This window comes from Mastigoproctus giganteus, chromosome 1, assembly GCF_048544385.1.
Source record: "Mastigoproctus giganteus isolate SK-2022 chromosome 1, ASM4854438v1, whole genome shotgun sequence".
Lineage (NCBI taxonomy): Eukaryota > Metazoa > Arthropoda > Arachnida > Uropygi > Thelyphonidae > Mastigoproctus > Mastigoproctus giganteus.
Genome location: NC_143575.1, coordinates 57,061,466 through 57,074,764, shown reverse-complemented (window position 1 = coordinate 57,074,764; position 13,299 = coordinate 57,061,466). Strand labels below are relative to the sequence as shown.

Here is a 13,299-nt window from a genome sequence, read left to right as displayed (position 1 = left end):
AGCCAGCGGGTGGTTGATAGGTGGAACAAACTTCCATCTGTCGTACTGGAGGTCAACAACTTAAATAAGTTCAAGGCAGAACTAGACAAGTATTTGGAGTGAATGGATGGGTGAAATGGGAAGGTTTATTATTTTTTATTTTATTTATTTATTATATTTTTTTATCTTTGGCTGATGCTATATAAGCTTGGTTTCTTGCATCATATGCCTCTACTAATGCTAACATCTTTTGCCCCTCTTACCCCATAAGAGGTTTACACATATGCTTAAAATTATATATAACAGCGGTTCTCAAACTTTCTAAGCCCATACCTCCCTTGACCTGTAAAATTTTACCGGAACCTCCCTTGAAGTAAAACATCTATAGTTGTGCAATTTCTTATTTTTAATATGTTAATACAACAATTCAGAGTCATGCAAGGTTAACTGGTCTGCAAAAATACCTGAACCAATCACTCATAGTAATCAGATCCCAAGAACACGGTCAGGGAACATGATGAGTTCTCTTCGTCAAAAATACCCAAATATTTTCTATAATTATTTATATTAATAATACAGATCAAATAGTAGTAGATATCTAATAGTAAAAAAATCATTCTTAATACATTTTTAATATTTGCCATGGAAATATTACAAACTATTACATTGTCCGCAATACCCCAGGGTATCGCGACACAGTTTTTTTTTTAAAGGATGATACCGTCATACATGTAAAAATTATCAAATTGCATTTTTATCCAAGTCCATCCCACTGACACTTAGCTAGCAGCAAAGGGAGCCAAGGAAACTGTTTTTGTAATTACTTCGATATTAATCTTTACTTCTCTGAAACAGTTTTAGCAAAATATTCACCACAGGTATTCTAGTACTCATATTAAACAAGTATCTTGCAGTAGTCAGTAACTCTCCCATGGATTTTTTCTTTTGCTTGATTAAACCCTTAATCTCTCTTGTCATTCACTTGGACACCTTTCTTTGGTCTATAACATACCCTATTGTCTTCTCTTTGCTGCAAATCATCTTGCTACACAGACTTGATAATCATTTTAACTTCATTTGACTGGGTACAATCTGATTGCTTTCAGAGAGCTTTTGAGAAGAAGAAGCATGACTCCCCTTCCTTTTGAACCTATCCCAAGTTCTTCATCCCCTGTTATGGCATCATGATGGTGGACAGCAACATGTCTCTGTTAATTCTATTGCATCAGCATTGGCTGACCTAATCGAAAACTTAATTTCATTTTTATTTATTTGCAATACTACTGGATAGTAGTATTACAATACTACTACTTTTTATATAATACCACTATATAAAAATTAAATTTTATATCTTTTGGTTTTTACTACCCTGACACATGCCTTATAGTTGGTTTAACATATTTTTCCTGGTGGTATATAATTGCTGGTAGTGTTTGTGCCTATTTCAATGTGTCTTTCTGCATATGAAGCAATTACACAGAAGTAATCAGAGGGATGGGGTAATTGTGATTTTGGCTGATGTCACCAATTTGCTTCATTCTAATAAATCCCCAATCCTCCAAAGTAGATTTCTTGAATCCTTAAGACATCCTCACTGACAGACACTAGCAAAAACCACTTGCACCACCAAAATATATTCCATCTTACAAAACAAATTTCTTCTTTTAACTAGATAGGCTACACTATGAAAAATTTTCCCCATAAGTCTCTCTAGTCTAGAGTTAATACATAAGTTTTCATCATATTCCCTCTTATCATATCTAGGCAGAATTGCAGACACAATATTTTGGCCCCTTCATATTATTTTTCCAGCATGGCCTTATATTTCTTTACCAAGCCATATATTTGTTTATGTTTTAAGTAATTAGTACCAACATGGATCACTGCACACCCTTTAGTACCCCTAAAAACTGAATAACTGGTTAGTCACACCATCAATTTTTACACCTGGCAGACATACTCTAATTTTATTAGATGTCTTTACAAAATCTGGTTTCCCCTTCAACTGAATATACCAGTAAGACTACCTCCTGTAAAACTAAAGAAATATTCAGCACAGAACCAGATAAATACCTGTGTTGAGGCTGCAGTTCATCTTTAATTAATCAGATAAATATTTGTGATAAGGCTCAGTTCATCTTTAATGATCTTAAATTAGAGTTGTAACTTTAGGTCGTTGCATCCAGCACAAAGAAAAGAATCACCAACAACTAGAGAAAATCCACATGCATGCAATAGTGAATACAAGGAAGACAACAATAACTGAAGTCAGTGACAATTCTCCCATTAATCATCACATCCCATGACATGATATGCATACCTTTTTCAGCTGAAACCATAATTAAGTTTAAGTAAAAGATTTAAATAATAATGATATCAAAATTTAAATTAACTACCATTAAAAATTACACGAAAATCACTAAAATTATCACAATATACTCTTTTCACTTGGAAACATATATAAGAGATGGCAGCATGTAAAAAATTAAGGAAATTCATACATAAAAGGACATGTTACAAGTAAGGACTTGCATTTGAATGTACTTGAAATTACCTCAAAAAAATAAATACTCCCAGATCAACGGGTTCACTCCTGAAAGAGTTAAACTAATACTTAATATACATCTTTGAAACATTTAATGTAACCTTACTACTCTATTCTAGTGTCCATAGAAAAGACTGAAAATTACTGAAGGAAATAATCCTTCAGTAATTTTCATTTTACAGAGAAAAATATGATCCAAAAAAGAGGTACTATTTCAACAGCATTATTATTACAGCATCCTGCTGCTGTGTAATTTTTTCACGTAACCAGCAATGAACAGTACAGTGTCACTTTGCACTACTTGAAATTTGTAAAAACAAATGTTTTTCAAATTTCAAAATATCTGGAGAAAGCTGGCTAGCTGTTTTGGTGGGGTCATGAGCTGGATTTAGGGCATAATTTCAACATTGTTTATTTAGATTTCAGCAAAGCATTTGACTCAGTCCCACAAAAGCGGTTACTTTAAGCCAGACAAAGTTGGAATCACAGGGAAAATCCTGAGATGGATAGCAGGATGGCTTCAAGTAAGGAGGCAGGGAGTTGTGATAAATGGTTACTGCTAAGGTTGGGTTAATGTAAGAAGTGGGGTTCCTCAAGGATCAGTATTGGGACCACTATTTTTTTTTTTGATTTTCTTAAATGACATCGATGAAGGGATAGAGGGCATGATGTCTAAATTTTTAGATGATGTAAAGATGGGTACAGTAGTTAATGATCAACCACCAAGAAGAGCTTCTTCACAAATTAGTAACACATACAACATACCCGATATCCTTCCTGATGAGGTAGAACATGTGTTGAAGAAAATGAAGGATCAGAAAGCCCCAGGGGAAGATGAAGTTAATGTAGAGTTGTTAAAATTCGGAAGAAGAGACATAATACACAGAAACTGGCAAGACTCTTCACAAAATGCATTTAAAAAGCATGATGCCTAAGGAGTGGAATAATGCAATCATAGTTTTGCTGCATAAGTAAAGAGATCAATCAGAAATTGCAAATTATAGTCCAATTAGCTTGTTATCCCTATCTACAAGCTGTTTCCAAAGGCCATTACTAACAGATTATAAAGAATACTTGATGAGAATCAACCGAAAGAGCAAGCTGGCTTTAGGACAGGATTCTCAACTATGGATCACCTTCATGTAATATCACAGCTAATGGAGAAAGCAAATGAATATAAAACACCATTATGCCTAGCATTTGTAGATTATGGAAAGGCATTTGACTCTATTCAACATAAGGCAATGTTTCGGGCACTGGAAAGACAAGGCATAGATACGTCGTGTATTATGATTTTGAAGAAAATATACAAGAACGGCACCTCTTTTATTAGACTAAAAAAAAGACAGTAACAAAATTGGAGGATACTAATAGATTAACAGTAGCCGCTGGCAGAGGTGAAAGGGATTCTTGCAATACTTCTATTGGAATGAGCAGCAGCTTGGAAAACAAGATGCAGGGGATTTCAGAGACTGATGGGAGTCATTGCAGTACAAGTAAACACATGGACTGTGTTAGGGTAGCTAAGAATAGGAACAGGTGCATGTATACTTGAATGTAAACCAATGCTAGGAGTATAGTAAATAAATTTGATAAAGTGCTGGTTATGACATCCAAGGCGGATACTGTTGGGTTATCAGAGACATGGTGTCACACAGATATAAGGAATGCAGAAATGGAATTTGGGAAGTACAATGTGTACAGGAAGGATAGACAAGATAGGAAGGGAGGAGGGGTTATGCTTTTAGTTTAAAACCATAAAATCCAAGGAACTACAGCTAGTCGACATGGCTGAACAGTGCAGTGAAGAGTCAGTTTGGTGTGACATATACACTGGGAAATCAAAATTGAGAGTAGGAGTGTGTTATAGGCCTAATGACTCTGATGAGTATAATAAACAACTGTACAGGGAAATAGAGTGGGCTAGTAAATCAGAGAGTCTTATAATGGGGGATTTTAATTTCCCAGATATTGACTGGAATTTGTGGGATGGTCACTCACATACTAATAAGGGTTTTGTGGATTTATTGGATGATTATTTTCTACAGCAGCATATTCAGAAGGCAATTAAAGGGAGTAATACTATTGATCTGATTATCAGTAGTGATTCTTCATACATTAAGAATCTGCAGATAAAGTAACCACTAGGTGGCAGTGATCACTGTGTGCTGAAGTGGAATTTACTCAAAAAGGTAACTATCATCAGGGGTAAAGGGAAGGGTTTTTTTTCTATTGTAAAGGTGACTACGGAGGTCTGAGACAGTATTTAACTTCTATACAATAGGACCAACTGATGATGTTACCAACAGCAAATTCAAAATGGGAGGCATTCAAAGAATTAATCTTGGAAGCTAATAGGCTTTACATATCAACTAAAAAATATTGTTCAGGGTTTAGGCCTAAATGGATGTAAGATGAGACATGTGGCAGAGAAGAAAAATGCATGAGATACATATAAATTCATGGGTGACACGAGAGCCTACGATAGATAAAAGCTGATCTGTAACCAAGTCACAAAGGAGGTTAGGCAGGCAAAGGCAGATTATGAGAAATCTTTGGCAAAGGATGCAAAGAAGAACAGCAAAGAGTTCTTTACTTATATAAACTCTAGAAAGAAGGGGATAAATCAGATTGGTCCACTGGATATCGATGCTTCAACTGTTGATCCTGCTCAGGTAGCTAACAAACTAAATGAGTAATTTGCATCTACATTCACACATGAGGTGTTACTCAGGGAAGGGAATGCCAGAGGTGAATTAAACTCTGGCAGTGAGCTAGATGATTTTGTAATAACTGAGAGCAAAGTGGAGGAGAAATTGTTGAAGATAAACATAAGAAAGGCAACTGGGGTTGATGGGATCTATCAAGTTATATTAAAGGAGGCAGCAAAGAAAGTAAGCAAACCCTTAGCCATAATTATGAGAGCTTCCTTGGATTCAGGGGAGGCACTCATGGACTGGAGATGTGCAAATGTGACCCCAATTCACAAAGGAGCATCAAAGGGTAACACAAGTAATTACAGAGCTGTTAGTTTAATTTAAGTTCCAGTGAAATTATGGAGGAACTGATTAAAGAAGCACTGAAGGATCAGTTATAGCTCAGAAACAGCATTGTTTTGTTAAGGAGAAGTCTTGTCTGACCAATTTGATTGGATACTATAATGTGGCTCTTGCACATGAAAGACTGCTCCACAAATTGGAGCAGTGTGGCATTGAAGGCAAATTGCTGCTATGGATAAAGGGATGGTTGAGTGGCAGAAGACAGAGAGTGGTAATAAATGGACACTGCTCTTCGTGGACTAACGTTATTAGTAGAGTCCCTCAGGGGTTGGTGTTGGGTCCATTGTTGTTTTCTATATTCATTAATGATATTGCTGATGGTATATCAGGCTTAATGTCCAAGTCTGCAGATGATACGAAGGTCGGCAGAGTTGTTAATGACACTAATGACAGTACGGTGCTGCAACAGGATCTAGAAAAGTTGAGCAGATGGGCTGAGAGGTGGCAACTGAAGATTAACATTGACAAATTTAAAGTACTGCATATGAGAAGCAGTAGCCCCAGAGTAACATATGAACTGTGTGGTACTACAATGACAGTGGTAGAGAATGAAAAGGACCTGGAGGTGATTGTGCAGGCAGATATGAAGTTTTCTGAGCAGTGCAGACGGTCTGCAAGAGTAGCTCATGGTGTCTTCTCAATGATATACAGGAATTTTTCTAGAAGGGATAAGGAAGTGATTATCCTCTTGTATAAGGTAATGGTCAAGCCACACCTTGAGTACTGTATACAGGTCTGGAGGCCTCATTTTAGGAAATGATGTAGAGCTGCTGGAGCAAGTGCAGAGAAGGGCAACAAGATTAGTGAATGGAACAAAGGGTTGCTCTTATGAAGAAAGGTTTAAATTTTGCAAATTAGTGTCTGGAGACTAGGCACCTGTGAGGTGATCTGACTGAGATGTATAAAGCCTTGAATGGTTTAAGCATGCTCAATGCTGATGGGATTTTTCCTCTTGGTCAGAAAAATTGGCTGAGAGGGCATAAATTCAAATTGTGGAAAGACGGTTGTAGGACAGATGTGTGGAAGTTTGCGTTTAGTCAGCATGTGGACATTCTTGATTGCTGAAACAAACTTCCATTTGTCGTTGTAGAAGTTGATAGCTTATATAGATTCAAGGCAGAACTGGACAAACATTTGGAGCAAGTGGATGGGTGAAATTAGATTCGTTTTTTTTTTTGGCTGATGCTATATAAGCTTGCTTTCTTGCATCATGCGTTTTTACTAATGCTAATGCTAAAATTAAAATTGAGAAAGGAGTTCGACCAGGAAATGCAGTATCTCCGAATTTGTTTACTGCTGCCCTTGAGTAAGCTTTCAGAAGATTAGACTGGTCACAGAAAGGAACCAATGTGAATAAACCATTTACGATTTGCAGAGGAGATTGCGATCATAACCATAATCCAAAGAATTAGTGGAAAATTTTAATCAGTTATGCAGAGTTAGTTAACGATTTCGGACTAAAGATGAATAAGGCTAAAACAAAAGTAATGATGAACAAGTATGCCACAGAAAGAGATATAATCATTGAAGTAGCAGTAATTGAAAAAATGGTTTCATATACTTATCTGGGACAAGTCATTAGCTGTAATAATGATAAATGGCTGGAAGTCAAGAGAAGAATAAATTTTGGATGGATAGCTTTCAGGAAATATAGTCACATACTGAGGAACAATATCCCAATTTGTCTGAAATGTAAAATAATGAACCAATGTATACTCCCCACCATGACTTATGGAAATTAAACTTGAGCACTTACCAAAAGAATGGAAGAGAAGCTGAGAACAACACAGCGAAGAACGGAACGAATTATATTGGGAATCAGACTGTTAGATAAGAAGAGAAACACATGGATTAGGCAGCAAACTCAAGTAAAGGACATTCTTATCAAAACTAAAGAACTAAAATGGTCTTGGAGAGGACACACAGCTCTTCTTTCTTTCTTTCTTCTAGCTCCTCTTGGATCTAGAAGAAAACCTGGAAGAAACAGATGAAATTCACACATTCATGGGTAGCAAATGGATGGCCATTGCACAAAACAGAAGGAACTGAAAAGTTGGTGGAGAGGCCTTCATCCTGCAGTGGACTGAAAATGGCTGATGATGATGAAGGCTCTGAGAGGCAAAAGTAAAATGAACGAGTAAGAAATTTTCATGGTTAAAAATTATTCTAGAATGGGGGACCATAAATTTAAGTTACAGAGGGACATGTTAGATTGGATTGCAGGAAGTTTTATTTTAGCCAGCGAGTTATAAATTACTGGAGCGGCTTGGGCTGACAGTTTGGGGAAATTCGAAGGTCAGCTGGAGAGGAGGAAATGCATAGGTTTTCTATTTCCTTTTCTTTTATTATTTATTAATTATTTATTTTATTTTATTCTTATTTTACTTTTTTCTTTGTGCTGGTGCAGCATAAGCCTTAGGCTTCCTTGCACCATACAGCCATTACTAATACTAATGTTTTATAATGGATAAATAATATAAAAATATTTATAATTTGTTTTATTATTCTTTTCCAACAGAATCAATTTTAAGCAATATTTATCTATAAATCCAGGTTAACTGAATAAAAATAATAAAAGTTGCCTAAATTAGTTTACCAGATGTTGGCTTTCTCACCAGCAAGACGAGTGCAATGGATACGAGACTGCTGACCTGCTCCAGTTCCTATTACCTGATTGAAAAAAAATTAAAAATAGCAAAAGCAATTAGAGCAGCCGAATAAAATAATAAAATAAAAAAAAAAACTACAGCTTCAAATGGTCAAACAACAGTCTTGTTACCAAAAAAAACTTCCCTAACTGTCCTGAAGTCAAATTTCAGTGTTGCGAAATGGCAAAATCTAAGAGTACCCAAAACTGGAAATTATTACGTGGTGGTGAGGCAAAGCCCTGTTTATTCCAACAGAGAGCTTTAACTCTTTCACAAGTGAATGTATCAAATATATGGGCTTCCTGTAAAGAGTTTTTTTTTTTTTTTTTTTTTTGAGATGGGCTCTGTGGAGTGAGTTTCAGTTTCATTATGAAATTTTAAGTTTAGTAAACTTTGTACATCATATCTGCATTTAAATATTAATTTCTTCTCATTTTGACTTGATTGCCTATTATTAAAATTATCAAAAGTGAAACACAGTATTTAAAAAAAAAAAAAAGAGAGAGAGAGAGAGAGAACAAAATAAAAAAAATAAAAAAAATAAAAACTGTCACTTTTTTATTTTATTTTATTTATTTATTTTTTTTTACCCAAAATCAAACATTAATAGCTGACATGTGCAATGTCCTACTATTACTTGGAAACATGGATAAGAGATGGTAGCACATACTGGAAATAAAAGGACACCACATTATTTGAAATCACCTCCAATAAACACAAATCTATGTAAATACTGCCCAGAGCAAAACATGAAAAACATAGACCAACATGTTCATTCCTGAAGGGATTAAAGAATATTTTCAACTATACTTCCCCAATTAAAAAAAATAATTAATAATGCAGATCAAGTTAAATATTTGAGGAATAATAAAATTCACAGAAAATTCTTTTTCTGGTGGCTGCTGCAGACCAATGTTCCTGCTCAGAGGTTAAGACACATCCTATTATTTATATATTTTTATTATAATGGGCACCTACTAAGCAATTAACTAGCTTGTGAACTGAATGTACTAAGTGTTGGGATTACATATTCCTCATTTAGAATTCAATAAACAACATTTGTTTGTTAATTCATGAGTCAAATAATGTTTATTCATACTAATATATTATTGATCCTATTCACATTAAAATAGTTTTATATTACATTCTAAAAAATCTGATTATAATTAACCATACTTTTCAGAATATGTAGAATTTAATTTTCCATATTTCATACCTGTCTGTAAAATTTAATTTTACATATTTCATACCTGTCCATCTTTAGCATAGCATACAGAATTTGACTGGGTATACTTGACTGCAGTAGTGGCCACAATAAGATCACGAACAGCACTTTTTGGAAGCTGAAAGAGAAATTTCCCCACCAATATCAAGAACAATTGCATATTAAATTACAAAGACACAACATGTCTCTTTTCTATATTATTTGCATACAGATATACATAGAGAAGCATCAAACAATAACAGCATGCTATTTTTTATAATCACAATCATTAGTAACTAGTAATGCTACTTTTCTGAATATAAGTGACAAGTTAGGTAATGTATGCAGTGCATTACATGTGAGACATGTTTGATTTTTATTTTGTAAATTAATTATAATGGACACTTTTTTCTGTGATTAATAGAAGTGAAGAGTAAATAGCTAATTATCTTTTTACCAATCAATTACTAATTAATTAATATATAAAAGTAACTGTTTTAAAAAAAATATTCTATCGATTTTCATGTATCATTATTGTAACTTTACTTTTGTAGCCTGCGGACAATATTCCTCCTATTTTCACTTATTAGAATCCCCGTTGTTGATAGAATTAAAATTTAATTCGCAAACATGATCACAATGACCGGCGCTTACTACATATCATATAGCAAACGGTATTTTATTATGGAGAGTCCATCATAAAACGGTTTGATCATACAGTGAATCAATCATAAAGCAGGGGTCTACTGTATATTATTGCTCCTATTCACATATTACATTCTAAAATATTACATTCTAAAACAATATCAGTATGCTGGATTTCTATTTGTCCAATTTTAATGAAACTTGGAATGCTTGACAAATCTTTATAAAAGATCCAAATATAAAATTTGTTGAAAATCCATCCATGGGAGTCAAGTTATTACATTTCAATGGAGAAGACAACAGCTGCTATGTGAACATGCTTAATAATCTATATTTTTATTAGTTTTGATGACATTGGTCAACATGTAAAATGTTACGAAAACAAAAATACCCCATCTTGACTAATTTTATGCTGCTGAACACAAAAATCACATGAAAATTTGTCAATTGGCTTATTTTCAAATTACAGTTGGGGTCTCATATTAACGAGTTACTCTACGTTATGCACAGCACAGTTTCACTACCACCAAGCTCTTATCACTTGATCGGTAACTGTTGCCTCGTTCTGCAATACTCTGTTGCAGTAATCTTTGAATACGGCTAGGTACTGGGTGATTTGTTCTCAGTTAATAGTTGTTCTCCATGAGATTCCTAATTTTTGTGCAGTATTTGTGTCGTGTAAGATTAATATGCCCCGTAATTGTGTGAATAGACCAGATGACTTGTATTTCACAAGTTGAATATTTTTTTTTAGGCTGTAATGCATTGGAGAATTGGCCCCCTTCAGTTCTCCCCCGAATCACAGCACTCCCACTTTGTGCACGTTGCTTTGCTGCTCTAGTCTGGGGCATGATTTCCACTGAAATATGATGAAATTAATTAACAATGAAAATTAATAAGGAAATAAATTTAATTAATTAATCTACTATACAATACTATACTAAGCTAATGCAGTAATACGTATTGCACTATATAATTTTACCTTATACCTTAGCTATCAAGTTCGACATATATGCTATCTAGCTGTGCTATACCATAATCACAAATATTAAATTAGCTATATCCTTATCTAAATACAAAAGATATATGCACAAAGAGTGATAATCCTTCAAAATACTTATTTATTACAATTAAAACCCTACCATTTCTCCTGCGCTACTGGTTACGCCACAATATTCCATCCAAAACACCGGTACGAGTAGCGAGTTGTAACTTACAAAGTTCCACTTTGTACTCACTACCTAATTTTAAGAAGTACTGGCCACACGCATAGTTTTTGTGCTCCGTTATTGTTTTGCCGTTTATTGGTTTCAAGTGTCACATTTTGATTTATTTTGTGTCCATCAAGTTCCTCTTCTCAAGATGTGTCCATGGACATCAACTTCGTGAAGATCGGCCAAGGTAATCGGAAGTTATGGTCATTTTTATTAGCGTTGATCTCGCCAGGTCACAACGTGATTTTGCATTGTATACTGTTATATTGCCAATTTTGTTAAAGTGAATAGTACCACAAATATTGCCTAAATATTGATTATAGTAATTATCGGGAACAGTAATTGAACAATTCTACAGCCACATATAACTTTCATGATGAATTTTGGATATTTTGCTAGCTTTCCTTGTTTGACTTTAGTGTGCTGCTTAATAAACAAAGGCCTTTGTTCTCAGTTTACACCACGCGGTCAAGCCTTGTTTGAGTGACCGTTAGCGTAAGTTGGTAGCTACATACCTCAAGATATATCCAGAATATTTATTGGTACTAAATTTATTTGATTTAAAATATGATAAATAGAAGTTACTAATTTCATTACATTTAAGAATTGAGAACATATATATATAATAATATGCGCAGTGCCGTGCTCCCAATGGCTCCCCAGGACTAACACTAAACCAAGCTCATCATCTGGTATTCTTGATATCTAGGGGTTAAAACTTCCCCCTCCTCCCACTCGTAAAACTCCGAGACTCTGAACTAAACACTGCACAGCAAAGCAACTCAGCAACTGCCCTTCAGAACCTTTCATCCCGCGGATTTTCATCTCACAGATTTTCATCCTGCTGCAAAAAATTATCTTGGAACCATTATCCAATTCTGGGAACACCAACATGCAGGAAGCGATCAATGAGATGAGGACTGTACCAGCCTCGAAAAAGAAGTGGAAGAAGCTGGACATGCCCAAACCTGACAGAGAAACGCGAAGCCAGAGTGCTCAGCTAAAGGACACCCGGGAGGATTCCATCCCACAAATTGATTTGACTGTGGAGAAAAAACAACCAGAGACCTCTGCCCCCTTTTTCCTTCTGGACAAAGTTGGAGACAATTCTCTACCAGACAATCCTAAAATATGAAACAACTGCTGTGAAACTGGAGGCATACCTAGACGGTGGGGCAAACAAAATGCAATAGCGTGCCCCATCTTATGCAGAAGCGCTGAGGAAGTCAGCCGTTGAATCAACAATAAAAAGCAGTGTACCTGCTACAACGAAAAAGACCTTGCCAAAACAACCACACGTGGTGGTACTGCGACCAACAATTGAGGAAAATCAAACAAGTGAACAATTAAAGATGCAAATCATGACCAGCCTAAAAGAGGAATTCAAGACAACCAAAGTCGGTCAGGAAAACTAGAAATGTCGGAGTACTGATAGAGACAGAAACAAGGGAGGAAGGCACAAAAAATTATCACTAATACCAAAATCACTGAGCTGGGGCTCACAGCGACTACCCCTAAAAGAAAAGGGCCCTCAATAGTTATATATGACTATTGAGGGCTGTCCCAGAACACAGAAGGGATGAACTGCTGACACTAAAATATTCAACCAAGTCCAAGGATGGCACTCAACGAAACTGGATAATTGAACTTGTGCCTGCAGCATGGAAAGTATTAAACACCCAGAACAAAGTATATGTAAATTGGGGCAGCCACCGTTTCCGTGAACATGTGGCTGTACCGAAATGCTTCAGGTGCTGTAAATATGGGCATACAACGCACACCTGCACCCAGACTGACCCCACATGCAGCCACTGCTTCCAGTAACCAAAAGGTTACTGGGATCCCAGGCAACCTGTACAGCGTCATCAAGAGTTACCTCACAAACAGATCCATCAGGGATTGCCCAAACAAGAGTACTGAACCAATCTGCACCAACTGCAAGAGTTTGAAGCTGGACTGCACCTACTCAATCAGGGATAACAAGTGCCCCACCTACCTGAAGATT

General features: G+C 35.7%; 1 protein-coding gene across 2 annotated transcripts in view; it reads right to left on the bottom strand.

Annotated features, from left to right (window-relative positions):
- The window catches only part of LOC150090813 (bifunctional purine biosynthesis protein ATIC), a 343,962-nt gene that overhangs the window by 48,721 nt on the left and 281,942 nt on the right, over positions 1 to 13,299 (bottom strand). For both annotated transcript variants that reach the window (XM_090372983.1, XM_090372991.1), the window contains 2 exons: positions 9,482 to 9,574; positions 8,180 to 8,253 (listed from right to left, as the gene is read on the bottom strand). In XM_090372983.1, the coding sequence (XP_090229109.1) occupies positions 8,180 to 8,253; positions 9,482 to 9,574 (167 nt within the window). The remainder of the gene's footprint in view (positions 1 to 8,179; positions 8,254 to 9,481; positions 9,575 to 13,299) is intronic.